General features: G+C 35.8%; 1 protein-coding gene across 1 annotated transcript; it reads right to left on the minus strand.

The window, feature by feature from the left end:
- Positions 1–8,307: 8,307 nt before the first annotated feature.
- LOC132556408 (ubiquitin conjugation factor E4 A-like) lies at positions 8,308–21,404 on the minus strand. The gene is made up of 18 exons (XM_060220820.1): positions 21,328–21,404; positions 20,886–21,081; positions 20,042–20,151; positions 19,615–19,785; positions 19,055–19,205; positions 17,187–17,395; positions 16,726–16,911; positions 16,351–16,468; positions 15,786–15,998; positions 14,737–14,985; positions 13,658–13,914; positions 12,914–13,077; positions 12,510–12,693; positions 11,834–11,947; positions 11,021–11,272; positions 10,626–10,877; positions 10,166–10,323; positions 8,308–9,804 (listed from the first exon to the last, which is right to left on the minus strand). Exons 2-18 carry the CDS (start codon positions 21,070–21,072, stop codon positions 9,684–9,686), a joined length of 3,096 nt encoding a protein of 1,031 aa, XP_060076803.1. The 5' UTR covers positions 21,073–21,081; positions 21,328–21,404; the 3' UTR covers positions 8,308–9,683.
- Between the last annotated feature and the right edge of the window lie 732 nt (positions 21,405–22,136).

Genomic DNA, 22,136 nt, shown 5'->3' on the forward strand with positions numbered 1-22,136 from the left:
CACCTTTTTGTTACTGTATGGACGTTCTCTTATCAGGTTTGTTATAGTATGGACGTTCTCTAATCAGCTTTTTGTTACAGTATGGACGTTCTCTAATCAGGTTTTTGTTACAGTATGGACGTTCTCTAATCAGGTTTTTGTTACAGTGTGGACGTTCTCTAATCACCTTTTTGTTACTGTATGGACGTTCTCTAATCAGGTTTGTTATAGTATGGACGTTCTCTAATCAGGTTTATGTTACTGTATGGGCGTTCTCTTATGTTACAGTATGGACGTTCTCTAATCAGGTTTTTGTTACTGTATGGACTGTCTCTAATCAGGTTTGTTATAGTGTGGACGTTCTCTAATCAGGTTTGTTACTGTATGGACGTTCTCTAATCAGGTTTTTGTTACTGTATGGACGTTCTCTAATCAGCTTTTTGTTACTGTATGGACGTTCTCTAATCAGGTTTGTTACAGTATGTAATCAGGTTTTTGTTACAGTATGGACGTTCTCTAATCAGGTTTTTGTTACTGTATGGACGTTCTCTAATCACCTTTTTGTTACTGTATGGACGTTCTCTAATCAGGTTTTTGTTATAGTGTGGACGTTCTCTAGTCAGGTTTTTGTTACAGTATGGACGTTCTCTAATCAGGTTTTTGTTATAGTGTGGACATTCTCTAGTCAGGTTTTTGTTACTGTATGGACGTTCTCTAGTCAGGTTTTTGTTATAGTATGGACGTTCTCTAATCAGGTTTGTTATAGTATGGACGTTCTCTAATCAGGTTTGTTATAGTATGGACTGTCTCTAATCAGGTTTTTGTTACAGTATGGACGTTCTCTAATCAGGTTTTTGTTACAGTGTGGACGTTCTCTAATCACCTTTTTGTTACTGTATGGACGTTCTCTTATCAGGTTTGTTATAGTATGGACGTTCTCTAATCAGCTTTTTGTTACAGTATGGACGTTCTCTAATCAGGTTTTTGTTACAGTATGGACGTTCTCTAATCAGGTTTTTGTTACAGTGTGGACGTTCTCTAATCACCTTTTTGTTACTGTATGGACGTTCTCTAATCAGGTTTGTTATAGTATGGACGTTCTCTAATCAGGTTTATGTTACTGTATGGGCGTTCTCTAATCAGGTTTGTTACAGTACGGACGTTCTCTAATCAGGTTTTTGTTACTGTATGGACTGTCTCTAATCAGGTTTTTGTTACTGTATGGACGTTCTCTAATCAGGTTTGTTATAGTGTGGACGTTCTCTAGTCAGGTTTTTGTTACTGTATGGACGTTCTCTAATCAGCTTTTTGTTACTGTATGGACGTTCTCTAATCAGGTTTGTTACAGTATGGACGTTCTCTAATCAGGTTTTTGTTACAGTATGGACGTTCTCTAATCAGGTTTTTGTTACTGTATGGACGTTCTCTAATCACCTTTTTGTTACTGTATGGACGTTCTCTAATCAGGTTTTTGTTATAGTGTGGACGTTCTCTAGTCAGGTTTTTGTTACAGTATGGACGTTCTCTAATCAGGTTTGTTACTGTATCAGGTTTTTGTTACTGTATGGACGTTCTCTAATCAGGTTTTTGTTACTGTACGGACTTTCTCTAATCAGGTTTTTGTTACAGTATGGACGTTCTCTAATCAGGTTTGTTACTGTATGGACGTTCTCTAATCAGGTTTTTGTTACTGTATGGACTGTCTCTAATCAGGTTTTTGTTACAGTATGGACGTTCTCTAATCAGGTTTTTGTTACTGTATGGACTGTCTCTAATCAGGTTTTTGTTACTGTATGGACTGTCTCTAATCAGGTTTTTGTTACAGTATGGACGTTCTCTAATCAGGTTTGTTATAGTATGGACGTTCTCTAATCAGCTTTTTGTTACAGTATGGACGTTCTCTAATCAGGTTTTTGTTACTGTATGGACGTTCTCTAATCAGGTTTGTTATAGTATGGACGTTCTCTAATCAGCTTTTTGTTACAGTATGGACGTTCTCTAATCAGGTTTGTTATAGTATGGACGTTCTCTAATCAGCTTTTTGTTACAGTATGGACTGTCTCTAATCAGGTTTTTGTTACTGTATGGACGTTCTCTAATCAGGTTTTTGTTACAGTATGGACGTTCTCTAATCAGGTTTTTGTTACAGTATGGACGTTTTCTAATCACCTTTTTGTTACAGTATGGACGTTCTCTAATCAGGTTTTTGTTACAGTATGGACGTTCTCTAATCAGGTTTGTTATAGTATGGACGTTCTCTAATCAGGTTTTTGTTACTGTATGGACGTTCTCTAATCAGGTTTTTGTTACTGTATGGACTGTCTCTAATCAGGTTTTTGTTACTGTATGGACGTTCTCTAATCAGGTTTTTGTTACTGTATGGACGTTCTCTAATCAGGTTTTTGTTACTGTATGGACGTTCTCTAATCAGGTTTGTTATAGTATGGACGTTCTCTAATCAGGTTTGTTATAGTATGGACGTTCTCTAATCAGGTTTGTTACAGTATGGACGTTCTCTAATCAGGTTTGTTACAGTATGGACGTTCTCTAATCAGGTTTGTTATAGTATGGACGTTCTCTAATCAGGTTTGTTACTGTATGGACTGTCTCTAATCAGGTTTTTGTTACTGTATGGACTGTCTCTAATCAGGTTTTTGTTACTGTATGGACGTTCTCTAATCAGGTTTGTTATAGTATGGACGTTCTCTAATCAGGTTTGTTACAGTATGGACGTTCTCTAATCAGGTTTGTTATAGTATGGACGTTCTCTAATCAGGTTTGTTACAGTATGGACGTTCTCTAATCAGGTTTGTTACAGTATGGACGTTCTCTAATCAGGTTTGTTACAGTGTGGACGTTCTCTAATCAGGTCTGTTACTGTATGGACGTTCTCTAATCAGGTTTGTTACTGTATGGACGTTCTCTAATCAGGTTTGTTACTGTATGGACTGTCTCTAATCAGCTTTTTGTTACTGTATGGACTGTCTCTAATCAGCTTTTTGTTACTGTATGGACTGTCTCTAATCAGGTTTGTTACTGTATGGACGTTCTCTAATCAGGTTTGTTACTGTATGGACGTTCTCTAATCAGGTTTGTTACTGTATGGACGTTCTCTAATCAGGTTTGTTACTGTATGGACGTTCTCTAATCAGCTTTTTGTTACTGTATGGACTGTCTCTAATCAGGTTTGTTATAGTATGGACGTTCTCTAATCAGGTTTGTTATAGTATGGACGTTCTCTAATCAGGTTTGTTATAGTATGGACGTTCTCTAATCAGGTTTGTTATAGTATGGACGTTCTCTAATCAGGTTTTTGTTACTGTATGGACGTTCCCTAATCAGCTTTTTGTTACAGTATGGACGTTCTCTAATCAGGTTTGTTATAGTATGTACGTTCTCTAATCAGGTTTGTTACAGTATGGACATTCTCTTATCAGGTTTTTGTTACTGTATGGACGTTATCTAATCAGGTTTGTTACAGTATGGACGTTCTCTAATCAGGTTTTTGTTACTGTATGGACGTTCTCTAATCAGGTTTTTGTTACTGTATGCACGTTCTCTAATCAGGTTTTTGTTACTGTATGGACGTTCTCTAATCAGGTTTTTGTTACTGTATGGACGTTCTCTAATCAGGTTTTTGTTACAGTATGGACGTTCTCTAATCAGGTTTGTTACAGTGTGGACGTTCTCTAATCAGGTTTGTTACAGTATGGACGTTCTCTAATCAGGTTTTTGTTACTGTATGGACGTTCTCTAATCAGGTTTGTTATAGTATGGACGTTCTCTAATCAGGTTTGTTACTGTATGGACGTTCTCTAATCAGGTTTTTGTTACAGTGTGGACGTTCTCTAATCATCTGTATGGACGTTCTCTAATCAGGTTTGTTACAGTATGGACGTTCTCTAATCAGGTTTGTTACTGTATGGACGTTCTCTAATCAGGTTTTTGTTACAGTGTGGACGTTCTCTAATCAGGTTTTTGTTACAGTATGGACGTTCTCTAATCAGGTTTGTTACAGTGTGGACGTTCTCTAATCAGGTTTGTTACTGTATGGACGTTCTCTAATCAGGTTTGTTACAGTATGGACGTTCTCTAATCAGGTTTTTGTTACTGTATGGACGTTCTCTTATCAGGTTTGTTACAGTATGGACTTTCTGTAATCAGGTTTATGTTACTGTATGGACTGTCTCTTATCAGGTTTTTGTTCGTCAGGAATTTCTCTAATTAGCTTTCGTTGGATGGTAATTTAGACATCTGCTAAATAAACTTAAGATTCGTGTTATATAAGTTTTGTGAGGTGAAGACCATATGCTGTGAAGCACGTTTAACATCGTTTGTCATCGTGAAATGCAAGACGTATGAAAGTACTTGTATGTCTATTTGCTTAATTTGAAATAACTTAACAAATCACAGATATTTAATGTCAAGCAGTATTTTATTCATAAATAAAAATTCTTTTTAAACGCTCACATAGTGTTATCATGGCTTTCATTTGATACATAATAAGTTAGAAATTAGGTGTGATAACACGATAAATGCTGACAACATAACCTTTGTAATTGGTTAAGGATTATGAAATGAATAAATAACCCGCCGAAATATTCAAGATTATGAAAAAAGACAATTCAATGATGCAGGTCTAAAACACGCTGGTCAACATGACATATGAACTAGATATTGCTCAAGGTATGACGTAATAGTATCTTGGTGGTGGAAAAATTGGACATCGACAAGAAAACTTTTAAACATTCAATATTGGGCCTTTCTGTGCCTTGTTTTCCTGATAAACTCGCAAATCTAAACAGCGCGAAATGGGCATCAGGTACTTTGTCATCCCAGAATTTCGTACTTCAATATATAAGTATATTAGAAACGCCACGTGGAGCTGGAAAATACAGAAATAAAAAAGCGCTAGTTCAAGTGTTGATTTTTTTACACACACACCAAGATACACCCCCTCCCCCCAACACACACACATATTTCTATAATGCGAGGAGATTTATTTCATGAGTTTTTTTTAGATTTGTACTTTTCCCTTATATATGCATATATAAACCACTTATACATATTCTTTATATATCCAAGCTAAGTGTCTATTGAATAACGTCACTGCCTGTAAGTCTCCCTGACCTTAACCATCCCTATCGTGGGTCAGTGTGATGAGTTGCACCATCAACAACAGTCAATGGATATGGAAGGTCGGGACCAATCTCTGCCCAGATTTTTCTTCCTTACGCTTACTTAGTTTAAGTGAGTGTAAGGAGACGACAACTCTTGGAAGAGATTGGACCAGGACCAGCCTGGCTCGTTATAATTCTCCTCGACTCTAATTATCACCGGGTTCGGACTGCAGTGCCTTCATTTTATTGATCAAAGATCAAAGTTTATGAGCTTGTGCTAGATGTGTGATGAAATCCCCTATGAATACACAGCAATTTGTTTTATTTACATTTTATTCATCAATCTCACTTCAATTTTATTACAATGTAATGGTTTCATTCCATTTAACTGCATTGCTGTGAACTGGAAAGCATTTAAACACGTATTTTGGAAAACGATATATTAACACAGCCAACACATCGCTCTATGAACTGTGTACTTTACTTAACTGTACCATATACGACCTAACATTAGAGTCTATGTTCCTTATTTCCTATTATAAACAGTAGAAGTGATTTTATACCTATTACATTTGAACCACATGAGATACCATCTTCAGGAACCACCAGCACCTATCTATATCAATTTGATAACAGATATATGAAGCATAACTTTCTTAAGATGTATGTACAATACAACATACATGTGTGTTAAAGAACCATATGGACCCAGTAAGGATCTACAAACTACCGAGAGGCTTCATGATCTGAAATTAACCACTTCCTATCTACTATCAGATGGGTGTTAACAGCACTGGAAGAAAACGTGACATGGATTCAATGGATTCACATTCCACGAAAGTCAGGATGCCTGGTCCTGAAGAAAGGTCACAGTGGTCAACAAAAACAAATGCATGGCAACGAGATTACAAAGCAAGTCATCATTCCAATTAAGTGCTAATGGGAATACTTCTCCAACCATATCCTAGTCAAGGAATATTGTCCCGAGGTAGATCATAACTGGAAAAAGAGGATGGACGCAGTCTGTCAAGAAACCACATGAGGGGGAATTTACACATGGAATCTTGTCAAGGCTGATGAGAAATCTGTGTTACTTAAGAAGATAACAAGGAGTTCATCCGGCTTCTCTTCAGATGGACAGAGCGGTACATTATTTCAATCCAACCACCAAATTAAGAGGTAGTTGAATGATTCAAAGCGGCGGCTCGCCTGACTTTGACGGATCTTTCATTCAGTGGCATATTACAACAACAGGACATCGTTGGAAACACCACCACTGAGAGACAATGGCTAAGCATGGTCCTGTAAGCAATGTGTAAAAGCAACAAAAAAACCCCAAAAAAACGGGGAAGTTCATTGCACAGCCAAAGCTGTTGAATCAGGATAAAGGACCAATATAAGATCTCATTTCGGTTGCAACATTTGACCACACTTTGCTATTTCCTTCCACATCCTCCTGTGAAGACTGACAGGGGACTAAGTTGTCAACAATGTGTAAAACATGGTACTATCTTTCACATCATGTCATAATGCCAGGTAGCAATGACGAAGGAGTGACATCGTATCATAAAAAGATTGCACAAGGTGGCAGAAGAGGTTGAGGAATAGGAGATGTGGAAGTGTCAGATGGTAGAGCAAGAAAGGGAAGCTGTGTGTGAAACAAGATAGCTGAGGGACTGAAAATTACCAGAGCATTGTTGCTGAACAGAGGCTGGGCCTGGGCACTGAAAGTGGACTAGGATGGGAAGTTGCATTTCACTTCATCATTATGGCATTTTGACCCCTGTTTATTTCCCCACGATTCACATGCTACACTCATTATACTTCCAATTAACAGGTCCTTGATCTTCAGTCACATTCAGTTGTCACAAAATCACAGTGTTGTTAGACAATACATTTGGTAACTAAGCAAGCTTTCTGGATACACTACACATCACCACAATTAATGCTGAAAAGAATTATGTTCTTTAAACAACTAAACTGGTGCTCATTGTTCATTAACATAGTTATTTATGTAAAGGGACTCAGCAGAATTTTGAAAATGACAATCTGAATTTATGTGAAGAAAATCCTACAAAAATGACTGAATTCTAAATTCTAAGACTTCCAGAAACATCAAACATTTCATACAAGGACATAGTCATCAAGATCCCCTACCCATGATCCTTTGTAAAATATATACATTGAAAGTGAGTAACATGGAAAAGTAAAGTGTTGAAGCTCCGTTGAAAGTGATCAATGTAAAAACAATTTAGTAACATAATACTGTGAATATTAAAATCAGCTTATCATACCTTTATATCATAAAGGATTAAGGTAACAAGTTTCAACCAAGTTTCATCAAAATCCAACAAGTCCTTCGAAAGATATCATACCGAAAGCAGCATCCCAACAGACCAAAGGACAGATTCCATTTGAATATCCCTACCAAGTTCATCGGGTGGGGAAAAAAAAACCACCTCAGAATGATTATAACAGAAAAGAGTAACCTATCAGTGGAGAGTTCACCATTGTGTATCACAGCTGATCACTGTATATTCTCCTTATTATAATATAACAATACAAAACATCAAAAACAATTTAGTTATCATCTTATAAACAATACATAATCCATATGTTCAGAAGACTAACAGAACACATGCCTTACATTCTGTCAATAATAACACCGAATTTCAGTACCAATATGACCTACTCTCATAATTACTATTACACTAAGTTTGATACATAATATGTTCAAATCCCTTCAAAACACAAATACTGTAAAATCCTTAATTTTTTGGGGGGGTTTTATTTTTGGCAAATTTGTGGTTACACTTAATCCATGTATTCATATGCCCATGAAATGATAACCAGACAAAATTTCCATGATCTTTAGTACAAGTGAATCAGGTAAGATCTATCCATGAAATTGTGTACCAATGAAAATGATATCTAATAAACCAAATTTGAGCCCTACAAAAATACATGAATTTACAGCACACCACTCAGGTGTTCATATAGAATTTCAAGTAAAAGTACTCATGACCTTGGCTGTCTCTCTCTGAATATGAAACATGAAAATATCAAAGCATGATCAAATATAGCCATTGAAGGAAATCTAAGAAAAAAACTCAACACTATATTGATATGTTCAACATTTTAACATATAAACATAGGTATGGAGAGTTATATCTATATCCCCAATATGATCTCATTATCAGGGGATTTTTACAGTATACCCTACCTAAATCAAACATTAGTAGTCTGTTAATCTGTGTACACCAGAATCGTTTCTATATAAACCTGTCTATATTGACCTTGTTAATATGTGTACACCACAATCATTTCTATATAAACCTGTCTTTATTGACCTTGTTAATCTGTGTACACCAGAATAATTTCTATATAAACCTGTCTATATTGACATTGTTAATCTGTGTGTACCAGAACCATTTCTGTATAAACCTGTCTATATTGACATTGTTAATCTGTGTACACCAGAATCATTTCTATATAAACCTGTCTATATTGACATTGTTAATCTGTGTACACCAGAATCATTTCTATATAAACCTGTCTATATTGACATTGTTAATCTGTGTACACCAGAATCATTTCTATATAAACCTGTCTATATTGACCTTGTTAATCTGTGTGTACCAGAATCATTTCTATATAAACCTGTCTATATTGACCTTGTTAACCATTGTATACCAGAATCATTTCTATATAAACCTGTCTATATTGACCTTGTTAATCTGTGTGTACCAGAATCATTTCTGTATAAACCTGTGTATTGACATTGTTCATCTGTGTACACTAGAAACATAACTAGGATCCAACATTAAACATTTGTATATAGAACTTGTCTATATTGACATCTCATGACTAGTGATATGGACCCACTTATCCCTAATCGCTTTGAAAAACATGTGATGAGGCTCCTGTATATGTTCAGTGAAGTATCAACCAGCTGCTACAAGGAGACCCTGTCTCAAAATGACTTGGAACGTTCACAAGTGATAAGCTCAGCCAAACAAAGATTGGTAATACTGGTCATGTTGGCATACACAGATGTTGTTGTATACAACAGGAAATTATTTAATTGACAATTTAGGAAACACTGCACAGGATTGTCTTCTTGATTTCTGATTTAATTGTGTAAATGATGTAGCTGCCAGCTGGTTTACTGATGATTGGTTTAAGTATTTCAGTGTGTATCACTGCCGGCTCATTTTATTATTTACATGATGTGTTAAGTTTTAACGATGATATGACTCTGGTAAAAACTACGTCACAGCTACAGAGGTCATCTCTTTAACTCAATCAGTTGAGCAAGACACTAATTAACCAGAGGTATGAGTCTTACTTGAGGCATTGAAATCAGAATGACGTGGTGGCAATGGTGATCACATACAGACCCAGGAATAATACTTGGTATTGTTCCGCTGACAGCCCAGTGCAACCCAGGACGAGTTCTTTCCACTCCGGATTTTTAAGCGTACCGAATGTTAGTAGGATTGTTAGACTGTAGCAGTCTACAGACATAATACAAGGATATCACAACTCGCTCTGTTTATATACCATAATGTTCACTGATTGCTGTCACTTGTTTTTCTCCTGCCGTTTCTCAGCCATCCATTGCTGTATTTGATCCTTGAGCTCTGTTGCTGGGGTGACCATGTCCAGGCTAAGAGGTGATCTGTTGAATGGATCACTCTGGTCACTGTGCAACAGAAAGCTAGATTACAGACAACTAGCTACCTTAATCATAGAAATTATTTGACAGCTACTATACTATCTCCTGTAATCGTGGGAGTTACAGATCAAATACATCATTATTCAATCTATTCAACAACAATTGTTTTGACCTTTTATCAACACAGCCCATGTGTAATGAAAAATTTGTGTAATATCAAAGCAACAACAAAAACAAAAATCTACAGGCTGAAAATGAAATAAATTGTGAATACTGATCCACATATCATACTTAGTGTATCCTTTTTTCTAACAATCTTCTAATTTGTGAAAGTGTGACATTTTTCTTTAGGATGTTTGGATTTAGAGTCTGATGAGATGACTCCTACCTGAGTAAGTGTCTAGCCAGAACATTTTTGTCCATAATATTTTTGGAGGAGGGCAGCAGAACAGGCTCTGTCATTAATGTACCCATGATTGGGTCAATGAACTCGTCTGGGGCGTCATCAAATAATTCTTCTTCCTCTTCTTGTTGTATTCGCATTTTCTGATCAGTAACAAAAAATACCTAGATCATGTATTGCCTTTATCGGGTAGTGTATACACTTTCTTAAATTTGCAAACTACATATCAATAAAAAAAATTGAGAAAATCTATTTCTAGCTCTAAAGAAGATTTGAACTTTAATATTTATTTAGCAATAATCATTAATATTTTTCATCCTAGATTTATCTAAGAAAAATCCCACAGGAAGTAAAACACAGACAAATAAAACAGCTTTCATAATTTGGCCCAAAATATCAACCAATAGGGGCACTGTTAATGAATAGGGAAATTAATGTTTTATACCGTCAATTTGTCCTGGAAAATTTCAAAATCACTGATGATGGCTGGAGAGGCAGATATACGCTGAAGGACACTGATGGCCTTGGGGAAGAGCTCTGCTGAGTAGGAACGCCCATCTCCAGATACAGCCAGACAGAAACAATCTGTACCTCCCAAGTTCATGTATATTCTCACAATATCTAAAACTGTCTGATCTGGCTTGAAATCTACCTCATCTTTATCCTTCACTTTGAAATTTCTCTGCTTGGGACCAACCTGTAGATAAAATTACGTAACAGAAATGTAGAGGAACTGGATTAAAGTCTTGTAAGGGAAATAACTTTGAACCTCCATATAGAAGTTTAATCACAGACTACACAACAGAATAACTATACTACTGATACCATTGCAATACTTACAAGATGCTGGAGGAAATAGTTGAGCATGCCTGCTATCCTATTAACAATAGAGGGATGGCAGAAAATGGATGTGATTTCCTTAGTGATCATCTCCAGGGAGTGGATGGTATGATTGCCCATCTGGTTGTGGTAGCGAGCTAGCATTGTCAGCTGTCGAAGTGTGTTTTCCTCCTCTTGGCGTCGCTGGGGAGGTAACTCTTGCCATTCCCCACGTTCCTTCTGCTGTTGCTTCTCCTTGATCTGGCTCATGAACTGTGTTGCACAAAAATAGGAATAGAATGTCTCAAAGCCAAACAAGTATAGCATGCACTTATACATAATATTGAGGAGAGTTAATGGTTACAAATTTGATATATCACATATATTTAACAAAGTATCACAGAAAATATACACATGTGTCACACACATGCTGCTTAGAACCACCATTTAACAGTTGTAGACAGTGAATAGAAAGTACTATTCTGATTGGTCAAAACTTAAACAGATATATGGTGTTATCACTTCAGTATTGTATTGATGTAAGTTTTTGACACATTGATACAAATCTACAAAACACAATTTAGGAAAACACAAAAAGTACATGTACATGCATATCTCTGTGGTTACACTACATATATCAAATAAATTTTCAGCCATATACAGCAGGTTATTCACACCTCGACATTTACTTAACTTCTTTGAGTTATGAAGAGCCCGAATATTTTTTTTACACAAATCTGGGTATTTTCTTTTTTTGTCAATACTTTAGGCATTTGGGTTATTAAGGATTCATCAGTTCTCTCCCTTAAAAACATCATCTATTGAAACACTTACCGATAAAGCCTCGTCTAACAGGAAGATAGCGTCGTTGATTAGGAGGTTGATAAAGCGTAAGAAAAGCGGTGGGTCTGTGTCCTCTATGTGTTCTTCAGCATATTCTGACATCATCTGTGAGAAGAAGGACATGGTGTGCTTCTTATTTCTATTTTCTGCTTTGGCATTTTGTAACTGTACTTTCAAACATCATAAAAATATCATTAAACCCTAAAACTTAAAAAACTGAACACTTATTCAAATGTTAAAGCTCCCACATACTGGTTTTTAACCTCAACTTATGACCATGTTCTAGCACAAAAAATGGTGTAAGAGAAAATGTCATAAGACAGTATATTACGAGGAAAATCTATGCAGAATTTAGTACAAAGGAAGCACAAAATCAAAGTTACCAAGTTCTTTCCAAACTACTTAAGCTAGTTAGCCAGGAAATAATTTAGACACCATACCTCGACTTAAGTTTATTTCTACAGTTAGATATGGCTACATGAATTCTATAACATACCTTTACTATAAAGTTTTCTTTATTTCTATAGTTAGAAATGATTGCATAAATTACACACCAAACTTAGACTGAAGTTTTATTATTTAAGGTTAATTTGGTTTCATAATTAAAGCATCATACCTAGACAAAGAAAAAAAAAATCTTCATTTTCTATAGGTAGATGTGGTGTACCTTGATGACATCCCTGTGAGTTTCTATCTCCCAGATATGCTCCAAAGTGATATACATAGGTCGGCGATAGTTAAACTTCTGCTCGAACTCCACACTCTGACCTGTCATCTCTATACTCACAAATACATGCAGCAGCTTCTCAGCAATGTGCTTCACATGGGGGTGGTAGTAAAACAACCTATGTCTGAAAACAATTATATCTATCATTGTTAACTGGATAACGACAATATTTAATAATTCAAAGTGACTGTGCTATCTAAGTCTGAAACCAATTATATCTATCACCGTTAAGTGGATAACGACAATATTGAATAATTCAAAGTGACTGTGCTATCATGATAAATATTATACTGGTATTTACCAGACTAGGTAAAGTAAAATATATGTAGCAACTTATAACTTACCTTATGAAGTCATATTGACCAGAATTGTCATCCATCTTTGGGGGTATGAGTGCTGCCAAAGTTTCAGCAAGTTCAGCTCGTAAATGTGGATTCTTCATTCGTTCTGGGCTTCCCATGAAAACCAGTATTAGCGTCATGAAGTTGTCAAGTCTTTCCTTCGCAACCTAAATTAATGGATAAAATTCACAATGTAGTGAAATTATTTTTCAACAAGAATGCAAAGTGCAAGATTGAAAATAGACAAACTTTCTAGATAAGATACATATATTAGTGTACAAAGACTATATCTGAAATTAGTAGAAAAAAGGCTGAGTGCTGTATGGATATTTATTGCATGGCTACCCTATTAATAGTGTAACAACAACAACTACATGATATTTTTATGTTACCAATGCTCAATATGACCTAGATAAGTTGTGATTGGCTGAAGGTTCTTACTGTTTACATTTGGCCATCAACACTTTATGGCATCATATACATTGTGAAGTCAACAAAGAAAGAAACAGAGGGTGACAATAGAGCTAATTTAGATTTTGTATAAGTCTAATAAAATGCAATCTTCACTTCTGTAGCCAATATATCTAAGTTATGTTATTAAAAATATCTCACATTCATTTCTATTTCATATGTGATTTATGAAACTTGTCCCAAATATTTCATTTTACCAAGCCTCTGTATAGTGACAAGTGTATTCCATGAAAACTCAATAATACAATTTACTGTGAACGAGGAAGAAATAGCTACCTGAAACAGATTGTCCTTGAACCTGTGCATGAACATGGTGAAGTCCGTAACATTACCCATCACGAACTCAGGAATGTGAGATATGGCTAGGGGAACCTCCTCGGGCAAAGGAAACGAGATTTCTTTGACAGATCGGACATCATCTGATATTGTGATTTTGGACAGCCAGATGGATGTTGCCAGATGAAAGTTTAGTGCTTTTTCAAGCATATGTGGCTCACAGAGAGCAGCTTTTATACACAAGTATATAGACATGGCTGAAAAACAAACACTTAAAGATACAAATATGGAAATGGTGATAACCAGTCAAAATGTTGGGAGGAAACACACTGCTATATATTTTAATGATAAAGGGATGTCAGGAAAACTGAAAGAAATCTCTGGACAAGATTAAAACTCTGAAAAGAAGAATGGACAATCACTTTTTGAAATATGGTCAAATCAAACTGCTGTTTACAAAAACACAAAACCATTTTAATGCCTACCAAGTTAACGAGAAATTGGTCAAATGCTAAAAACAAACAAAAGGCAATAACTCCTTCAAAACTTGTTGATTCAAAATGCGGTGAAGGGATACAATTTTATGTCATTTAAATTAAACCTACTAGTTTTTGAGAAAAGAGATCTCAATACAGTTTTATGATATTGGTATCTGACTTTTGACCAACCTTTACAGTTTCTGACCTCTGCTTTCTTTCATCTACATCTGATCTTTGACCTATCTTTAACCTGTGGCCTAATTTTTTTCCATACCTAACCCAAACTATAGTGTTTGATGCTCATAAGTTTGCCTTTTGGTTCTCATTTTAGAATGTGACATTACTTACTTGAATTGACCAAGATTTACATGTGGGAAGGCATTGATAAAGCAGAAGACACTTACTCTTCTGGAACACCTGGTCTTAGTTTCCTTGTACAATTTCAGGAGTATCTGTGTAAATCATTCTTTTGTTCATATTTTGCCCTAGTTTTATTGAATTTGAGTTTGGATTATGATTATGTTGACATATTGGTATTTTCCTGTTCTTGACCTCTGTAACCTCTGGTCTACACTTATCTATATCTGCCCTCTGACCTACCTTTATCCATCTCACTTTTGACCTCTCTTACAGCACTATCCCCCTGGTCTCTCACATCCTGATAGAGTCGCTGTATTCTGTGTAAACTCTGATTTAATTTGAGAAAGCGTCCATGTACAGTTCGGAATCCTACGTTCAGACACTGGTGTGTAAGGAAGAAACACTCGGTGACAAAGTTGTAGTGGTCCTCTGGCTGAAGTTTGGGCTTATTCTCATCCAGAGGGATGAGACAGGTCTCCTTGTTTAAGCCTGTATAACAACATACCCTATATATTTACATACTTTTCAAAAGATGTTGTTTCTAAAAACATAACCTACTACACTGTATTCAAAATATTCCCTGTATACAAAACTGAACTTTCTGATATTCTTATGATTTTCTTTAACCATGATCCAGCCCAATTATTGAATCTTTTGACATATCTGACTCATTTGATAAATATTCAGTGTACATCAGAGTATATCAAGATTTTAATGGCCCACAGACAAACCTGATAATACAGCCCAATCTCACACTTCAAAACTCCATTTTGATAATTCCATTCAACCTCACAGACCTCGATATTTGCCTTGATAACTGTCTGACATCACACACTTCAAAACTCATTCTGATAACTTAGCCCAACCTAACACGTTTCAAAATCCAACTTGTTAACTCATCTAGACTTCAACTATCAAAATCCATCCTGACAACCCCATCGTACCTCACATATATCAAAACCCATCCTGATAACCAAGTCCAACCTAACACATATCAAAATTCATCCCCATAACTGAGCCCAACTTTATGCTTTTTAAAATATACTTTGGTAATTCAGCCCAACCTCACTTATTTCAAAACCCATCCTGTTAGCTCAACCCAATCTTACGTACTTCAAAATTTACCTCCAGACATCTCAGTCTATCCTTACAACCTTTAACCAAGCTATAGTATTCCAAGTTGAGTTTATATCGATGTTAAACAATGCAAGATTTCTGTAGTCTAAACATAATGACTTTAAGTAATTGATTATCAAATATTTTCTGTCAGGAAACGATGCAGTAGCTACCTTTCGAGTGTACTCCAACTTGTTGAGCATGCTGGTCGTCAGCCGTGATGACTGTTGTGTAGCTAGGTTGTATCATCAACAGCTTCGCCTCCTTGGTTGTGATTGGGTAACAGAACTGCAGCATGACAAAACACAAGTTCAGGCAGAACCCATCCGATGCAAACATCTGACTGAACAGCTGTGGCATCTGTGAGGACCAAATTTTTGATCTCCCTGAAACCAACAAGGATTTAAAGCTACATACAGAATAACTGCATTTTGTAGAATGATATTTCAGTTAATCAAATTAAATCAATTTTGATGGTCAGTTATACAATGAACTTTAGAATATATCATACAGACTGATTTGCATTCATTTCTCCATTCAAGAGAAAGAAGTATGATCTAGACTGGAATACACTGACATAATTTGTTGTGAATACATTTCCTTATCCTGGTGAGGGATATTTTTTGTGTATAATAGATTAGCTGTATACATTTCCCAATGTACTAGAGACAGAGAGATGTTATGTAGACTGGGGTTATGAGGTGAACATTTTTCTCTACCAAGTGAGAAAAGCTTTACCTAGGTTGGCGTGAATACATTTCCCTATCCAGGTAAGAACAAGGTGTCGAAGGTGTGGTGAGATCCTGATCAGTGTATCCAAAAACTTGTGCAGTTTTGTCCCCAAGTTCTCCAACAACTTTAAAACATGAAGTAATTATTTTCCATAACAAATATGAAATATAAAAGAATGCACACCTGGTAATCAATGAATAGAAATGTGTGCATTGCTAGATCATCGGAAATCCTTAGATCTACCATTAAAATACATATTACCTTAATCATTTAAACATTAACTTTCCATGGAAACATACATTTCATATCCAGCAAAACAAAATAGTCCAAAAGAAGAAAACAATACATATTAATTTTCATAAATTATTAAAAATGTGACACCTGGTGAATGTTGCTTTCCATTATATCTAGTTCTCTCTTCTGTTTAGAAGATGGCTGGTCAAACCAAGGGTTGGTTCCCAGCTCTGTCACCGGTATACAGTTCAAGGACAGCATAGAGCCTAGCAGGGTCCTCTCATAAGCTTTGCCACTGTTCCAGTCTTTAGGCTCAATGTATTTCATAAATATCTGAAAAGATTTTAGTATCATGAGAAAAAAAACTATAAGTCTACCTGTAAATTTTATATGTATAAGGTCTAAACATATTACAATTTTTGATCATTAAAACATATTTCACATTTTTTAGCAAACAAAACTATTAAAATGATAGATGCAATATAGGCATCTTTGAAACCTTTAAATAACTTTGATAATTTTACCTAATGCCATTGTCTTTTATTGTCTTTAAGTACAAAAAGTCCCATGAATTCAACATTAACACGGTGTATCACCACTTGATCTACCTTGGCAAGAGCCTCATGTCGAGTGAAGAATCCTAGAAGATCTATACAGCGCGTGATGCCTCCGCTGGACAGTGTAAAGTCCTCAGAAAACTTTTTAGAGGCATATTCTAACACAGGTCTAAACACAGGTTCTAATACATCTAAGTCATCATAAGCCACCATCTGTCTCACAATCAAATCAAAGAATTCGATATTGCCACTTTCCTCCTCTGTAATAAAAAAAAGAAAATTATGTACAAGAGTATCAGTGAAACTGTTAAATGCTCCTGAAAGCAGCTTTATTGGACACAAAATTTCAACAAAGGGTCATAATTCTGAATTCTGTACACTGCACATTTGCTTAACATGACTAATGTATACAAGTGTCATTATCCTAACATTAATACAAGCAAAGCTAAGCTCAGGTTACAATTTTTAACAAAGGGCAATAACTCTGTATTGAGGGGTCATGAGCCCAGACTTTGCTCCACTGCACCTTGCTTTTGTATGTTTGATGTATACATCACATTTCAATATCCAGGCAATGTAATGACCTGGACACTAAATTTTAAACAAGAGGGTCATGGCCCTTAACGGTCATCTGACATTCGACGAATGGATTGACTAACCACACAATTTGCCGATGGTGGTCTGATAAATCTGATTAATTCAAATTCAGAACATCCTTGAAATTATCAGGAACTCATAAATGGTAAGTTCTGTGCATGAAAACAGTTGCATCATCATGTTACAAAATAACTTCTGTGGTTACCATGTTGAAGTTTTGATCAGACTGAAAAGTAACAACAAATCAACTCTTTCTTTTCTTTAAAAAAAAAAAGAAAAATCAAATTCCTGATATTTTTGTCATTGGTGTGAATGAAACATTAAAAGTTCAGACTATTTTGTTCTATGTTGGATTTTGGACCAAAGCATAAAAATACGATTTGGTCAGGACAATCTCAGGATCACTTCATTGGTGTCTGATATCATTGCCACTCCCTGATAATGTTTCAGGCCACATTTGGTTGAAATCTACCATGGCATTAATTAAGAAGGAGTAGCATTTTGAAGGAATAACATTTTGAAGCAAAATATTGTCTAATTTCCCCTTTTGGTGCCCAGCCCCCAAGTCCCTTGGGGTTGAATCAAATTTATGAATTTTAGAATCTTATGCCAATCCCTACTGATGTTACAGAAAGATTTGAATGAGATTGATCCAAGTATTAAGGAGGAGAAGAGTTTTGAAGTGAAGCATTGTCCAACTATTCTTTTGGGGCCATATCCCCTGGTCCCTAGGGGCTGAACCAAATTTCTGAATTTCAGAAATGATCCCCCATCCCCAATGATGTTTTAGACCAAATTTGGTTGAAAACTAACCATGCATTAAGCATGAGTAGTCCTTTAAAGGAAAAGTTTACAGATGGCGGATGGTGCACGACGACAGATGATGCACGATGGCAATAGGTCATCTTGACCCTTTGGGTCAGATGACCTAAAAGGCAATAACTTTGTTATTGAGGTATTAAGTGCCCTGAATTTGGAACACAGCGACTTCTCTTAATATGACCAATGTATACACTTACTTTCATGATAATTGCTTAAATGTGGGCAAAGTCATGATTTGGACAAGAAATTTTTAACAAAGGGCTATAACTCTGTAATAAAGGAAATACATGCCCTAATATTTGTACACTGCACACTGTCTTTATATGATTAATGTATGCACCAAGTTTCATTATCCTACCTTAAATGCATGCTAAGTTATGCTATGGACAATATTTTAACAATGGCAATAACTCTGTATTATTTTTCTCTATTTATCATTCAGAAACACACTTAAAACAACCTACCTCAAAACATCAACAATTTGTGAATTTGCTACCTACCAAGAGCCCCACCCATCTCCTCCTGGTACAGCTGTATGAACTGTGACCTGGGATCCTGTCCTTGGTATAGATCTGGCTGCTGCAAACTCGTACTGGCATTCAGCACCATTACTTCTTGGCATTTTGTTAACTCAGATGCAAACTCATCATTCTGATGTAATAATAAATATGTTTTAGACATTTTTGACAAAAATAAAGATTTTACTTATAATAATAGCTGTTTGATTGTTCACATGACAATGGTTGAGAAGAAAAAACCAAATATGTTTAATAACCATAAATATATGTTTTATTACTATCAAAGTGTAAACCCATTTTTAAAATTTTATCTTATATCATTTTCATTTAAGTTTCCATGTTGCATGTGATATTAGCTACTACATGGTTGCTACATCCAAGGTGTACTTGATACAACAGTGCTTGATGACATACAAAATGTATCTCAATCCATCAGTGATAAATCACACACACCTATTGACTCAACATTCCATGGTATAGGGTACCAGTAATTTTATTTCTCAACATTAACAGTGCCACTCAAAACAGAGAAAATGCAGTACCTGTTTGTCTTTTTTAGCAACCAAGGACCTTTCAAAGCACTGCATAAGGTACCGGAGCACCTCTCCTTCTCCAGCGAGTCGTCGGGCTTTAGCATCATCTGACGAACTCTTGTGTCTTGTTGATATGACATCATTCATAGGGTTGTTCAACAGAAGACGCTCAAACACAGCCTGTGTAAATCATTTTCAATCTTTTATTTTTCATTCTAATTTTCAAAGCTTATGTCACTTTTGCAGTTAATACATTTCTGCATCACAATGTATATCTCCTTTTGAAAATATAGTGTTAAAGCTGTTAATTGCTCAGAGCTCTCATCCTCAGCTCCATCGCTCTATCCAATAAAGTAGATCAACATATTACAGGAAATCATTTTGTGAATTAAGATCACGAGACAACATTCAGAGTAGGACATTGTTCTTTACATACTTGTTCTATATATTTCATGTCCAACCATGTTTGGTTGCCCTGTTGGAGTGACTGACTCAATTCTCTGATAATCACCAACTTTGATGGCCTTTCGCTGTCATCAGCTATTTCTAGTAAAGAATAATGGAGAGTAAATCATTAAAATTAGTAATAAATATTCACACGATCATTTGCTCATGTGTTTTTTTTAATCTTTGGATTTGGAATAAATTTACCAATTTCATTTCCTTTCATTTTCTATCTGTTATTACACCATACCATGTGATATTGTTTGCTTCTTACCATCCTCGATACTCCAGCTGTTATGCTCACTTTAACTCTCTGCACCCTTGAAAAATTTCACGGCAAAATTAAAGGTTCAATTTGTGACACCATGTGAATAAGACATGACTACCAGTTTGATCTTTGATGTACATCAAATGAATCTCTAGGTCACATAACTGTATGTTGTACTGGCTTTGAAATTGGGTGTTGCTCCTTTGTAATCTTCAAAGGAGCATATCAGACTGTGACTTGTTTGCTTTATTTCTCCTGAAACCCATTCTCCTTTAATATTGCCAAGAAAAATTCCAGAGGTGCAAAGAGCAAAAGTGAGAACAATTTCTGGGATATTGAGGATGCCAGGGTCAGGCTAGGAGTAAAACCTTGAAGCTGTGAACTCTAGATAGACTATATATATATGATTATTCTACTTCTATACTACTACCATAAGGCAGAAGATTTTTTTCATGTGAACAGTGAAGCTTACAGGGAATAACATGCACAGAAAATTACATGTATTTTATATTTTCAATATTCAAAGCAATATTTCCACAATAATTCATTATATAGACCAAACGCCAACCTTGATCGAGTGTGAATAAAAACACTTTCTCTAGAACACTGCTGAGTTGAATACATTTGCGAACTTTCTCAGCTTCCTGTCGCTCCAAAACTTCTTGTTTCTGAGAGGCAGATACCATCATAAACTGTCTTGCCTCATTAATATCAGGAAACAGCTGTGCAAACGGATTTGCTGCCAAGTCATCCATGTCGATAGTCTGGAATTATAATTTCATATACATGTAGCTATTGCATAGTTGCATTCACAGATATGTTCATTTTAGCTGATGACTACGTTCAGAAAAGACGCTGATATTTCTTATGTTTACTGTGCATCTCTGATTTGATTATCATTTGGGAAAACAGCCTTGTCAGTTGTCACCCATCGAAAATTTCCGGAACAATTCACAATTAATACAGGCAGAAAAAAACTTACAAGAAGACATCGAACAATGCGTACTTACATAATTTTATTTTGGATTTTGTTCTTTCGTATTACATGTACTTCGAGAACGAAGCATCGTAGTCCACGTCAGGTTTAGCTCACCGAAGAACGTTCAAACCGGAAGTACAGACTATTGAAAATATAGTCCATTCAAGTGATTTATTTTTCATCAATCGACTTAGTTTATAATTTACATTTGTTTTCTGGATTTCATAAAATCGTTTAAGTCAGTGTATTATGAAACAACCCTATTTTATTACATAAATAGATGTAATGGCAACACGGTACACAATAAAATAATTCTAAAGTTAGGATCCGGTGATACAAAATCCGGATAAAACTTTTATGTTTTACGCAAGTACAACTTTTTTGAAAATGAATTATTCGAATTCCCATTACATGATGAAATAATCATTCACACGTGCTAAAAATTATAAATTTATGGTTGTGCGTCAAATCGCATTTAAAGCTGACGTGTATTCCTCTGCCTTCTAACACCTCTCATAATCACATGCCTTTTTACAGTGCATCTTTATTCCATACGCTTCCCAGCACGTGTTACCTGTGATGTCTTTCAGCTGTAACATTTTCTACATTTTTGCTTTCAGATGTTAATGCAGATAAATTGCTCCAGTCTGCGAAATCCTTGCATACATTCTGCACTTTTCTACCCTGATTTCCTTGAAAAATCCTGCCAGTGGGAGCTGTTGCTGCTTGGAAATGACAATGCAACAGAGGTAGAGTTGGGCGGGGATTCCAAGCCATTTTATCCAACTGCCCATTTATTACTTTCTTCTGTGACTTAACTGTTGTCGTGGGGATCTCATA

The sequence above is a fragment of the Ylistrum balloti genome, unplaced genomic scaffold, assembly GCF_031769215.1.
Source record: "Ylistrum balloti isolate Yb309-2 unplaced genomic scaffold, AGI_CSIRO_Ybal_v1 Utg370568, whole genome shotgun sequence".
NCBI lineage: Eukaryota > Metazoa > Mollusca > Bivalvia > Pectinida > Pectinidae > Ylistrum > Ylistrum balloti.